Raw genomic sequence first — 2,383 nt, forward strand, 5'->3', positions numbered from 1 at the left:
ATATATATATATATATATATATATATATATATATATATATATGTGGTGTGTGTGTGTGTGTGTGTATTTATATACAAAATGTCCTGGAATTGAGAAGAAAAAATTAAAGGTATTTTGCAAACCAAAATAAAGAAATGTTTTCATACCAAGATGTGTCCAGAAATGCACTTTCTGAGCTAGAATCCCCCCAAAAATGTCGAAAAAAAATTCGAATTTTCTATCCACTATCTAAACTTCAATTTCAAATTTTACGAAAATTGATACATTAACATATTAAAATGCATTCTTTTCATTTCAGGTACAAAAAATTTTCTAAAACATTTCTAAGAGGGTTTTTTGAGAGGAGATTTACATTTGTATGTGCAAACCTTATGTGTAAATGCAAAAAAATATCAAATACGTTAATATTTCTCGATAAAAGATTAAAAATTAAACATTTTTTTTTTACTTTATCATTTTTCTCATACGACGAATCGTTTTTAAAATAATCAACCTACAAATGAAGAGTTCTAACAAGCAAGATGCAAATTGGTTCGTGCGCTTTCCGCTTATTTCATTGAAAAGAACGCATTTTGATACGTTAATTACATCAATTTTCGTAAAATTTAAAGTTAAAATTTAAACAGTAGACAGTGAAAATTCAAGTTGTTTTCCGACAACTTTGGAGGACTGTAGCTCAAAAAGGATACATTTCTGGACACATATTGATATGAGAAAAATTTCTTTATTTTGACCTGCAAAATACGCCCCTTAATCTTTCCCCATCAAAATTCCAGGACACCCTATATACATACATATATGTTCCATACATATACATACAATGCATATTACTTGCTTAACTTATATACAGAGTGAGTAGATATTAAAAAAAAACATTATTACCATAAGATGCTTCTCTTCCAAGAAGTAATCTCCATTGTCCAAGATGGCAAAATTATTGACTCACCCTGTATAGTAATTTTGGTTATCATTCTGTATCGTCAAAAATTACAAAAATTTTATTATAATTTTTGCTGCAATATTTTTTTCATGTGCACGATGAAAATTTTACAGATAATATTACTAGAATCTTCTAACTAAGGAATATATTTTGACATTGTGCTTTAAGTTATTTTATTTTTGTATATATGCTATTTACATTTGAGGAACCGAAGTTCATTACTCGAAAAATATTGTTTCTCTCAGCAAAATAAACCCTACACAAAGAAATATTTTAATAAAAATTACGTTAAAATTATATTTCTTTTTATTTTCTTTTTACTAATATTTTTTGTAAAGCTGGACTATGCCAAAATTGTCAAATATAAATTACTATAGAAGTAGTATAGTAGAAGTACATAATTCGCTTTACCATGCGGTACGTACGATGAACGTAGTCCTTATTCTTATCACAAATGACTGTATCGCCATCGTCGACGCGAACTTCTCACTTGACTAACCAGGAACCTCAAAAGAATTTTATAACTTTTTTCACTGAAAACCAAAGAAATATTTCAAAATGAAACATTTGAGAAATGTTAAATCTAGCATAGCGAAATCAATATGATATAAAAATTAAAAAGGATAATCAATTTATTATTCAAGCAATCGTAAGAGAAAGAAAGTCTCATCAAATATAGATATATCTATGCAAATTATATCATATATATCAAATATACATATATCTATGCAAATTATGTAATTATGAGAATGCTAAAGTGGTTATTGGTGAACTTCCACATCACAAAGGTTCTACTAAAGAACTTCTTCTTCTTCTAAGGAAATTTAGCATTTCCGAAATATTTAATTTTGAAGTATTTAATAAAAAAATACTAATTATAATTAAACTATAATACAAATAATGAAATAATTAGAAAAAAATAATTGAAAATAAAATTAGAAAATAAAATGAAATAATCGTGATTAGAACAAAATCGTGATTAAATATATCACTATTAAAAGTGACTTATTTCGATCTTTTTAAGATGAATTTTCCTATTGGTTTAGAGACAGATAAAAATCATTAAATTCAACAACTCAAAAAAGTAAGTTTATATGTATAACTTATGTTACATTTTTTTAAGCCAAAATCGGCCCATTTTTGCCATCATCCTTCGGCATTCTAATCTGCTTTATAATATAAGAAACATACAAGTAATTATAATAATTTTGGGTAAAGGTGTAGAAAAAGGGCGCCACCTCCGATCAGCCTGATCTTGACATATGTCATTGAGGTCACCCTTCTGAGTGACCTTCTGAAGATTTTAGCCGTCGCTCATTGTTTGTTAAAAAATTATGGACTGACTTAGGTTTAGGTTCAAATAAACATAATTTTCTACAAAACGTTGTATATGTTGTATATACTATATTATATTAAGCGTCAGTCATTCTTTATTAAAGTGTT

The 2,383-nt window shown here is 27.0% G+C and overlaps 1 protein-coding gene across 3 annotated transcripts in view; it reads right to left on the reverse strand.

Annotated features, from left to right (window-relative positions):
* LOC116847997 (glycogen-binding subunit 76A) overlaps positions 1-2,383 on the reverse strand; it is a 119,164-nt gene that overhangs the window by 25,467 nt on the left and 91,314 nt on the right. Inside the window, exon 1 of one of the 3 annotated variants that reach the window (XM_032823655.1) lies at positions 1,352-2,221. The exons of the other annotated variants lie outside the window; for them this stretch is intronic. Within the exon in view, the coding sequence (XP_032679546.1) occupies positions 1,352-1,354 (3 nt within the window). The 5' untranslated portion in view covers positions 1,355-2,221. Of the gene's footprint in view, positions 1-1,351; positions 2,222-2,383 lie in introns of those variants that run through there. 3 annotated transcript variants of the gene reach the window in all.

This window comes from Odontomachus brunneus, unplaced genomic scaffold (genome assembly GCF_010583005.1).
Source record: "Odontomachus brunneus isolate Ranch 3 - 2012 unplaced genomic scaffold, Obru_v1 Obru_scaffold_086, whole genome shotgun sequence".
NCBI lineage: Eukaryota > Metazoa > Arthropoda > Insecta > Hymenoptera > Formicidae > Odontomachus > Odontomachus brunneus.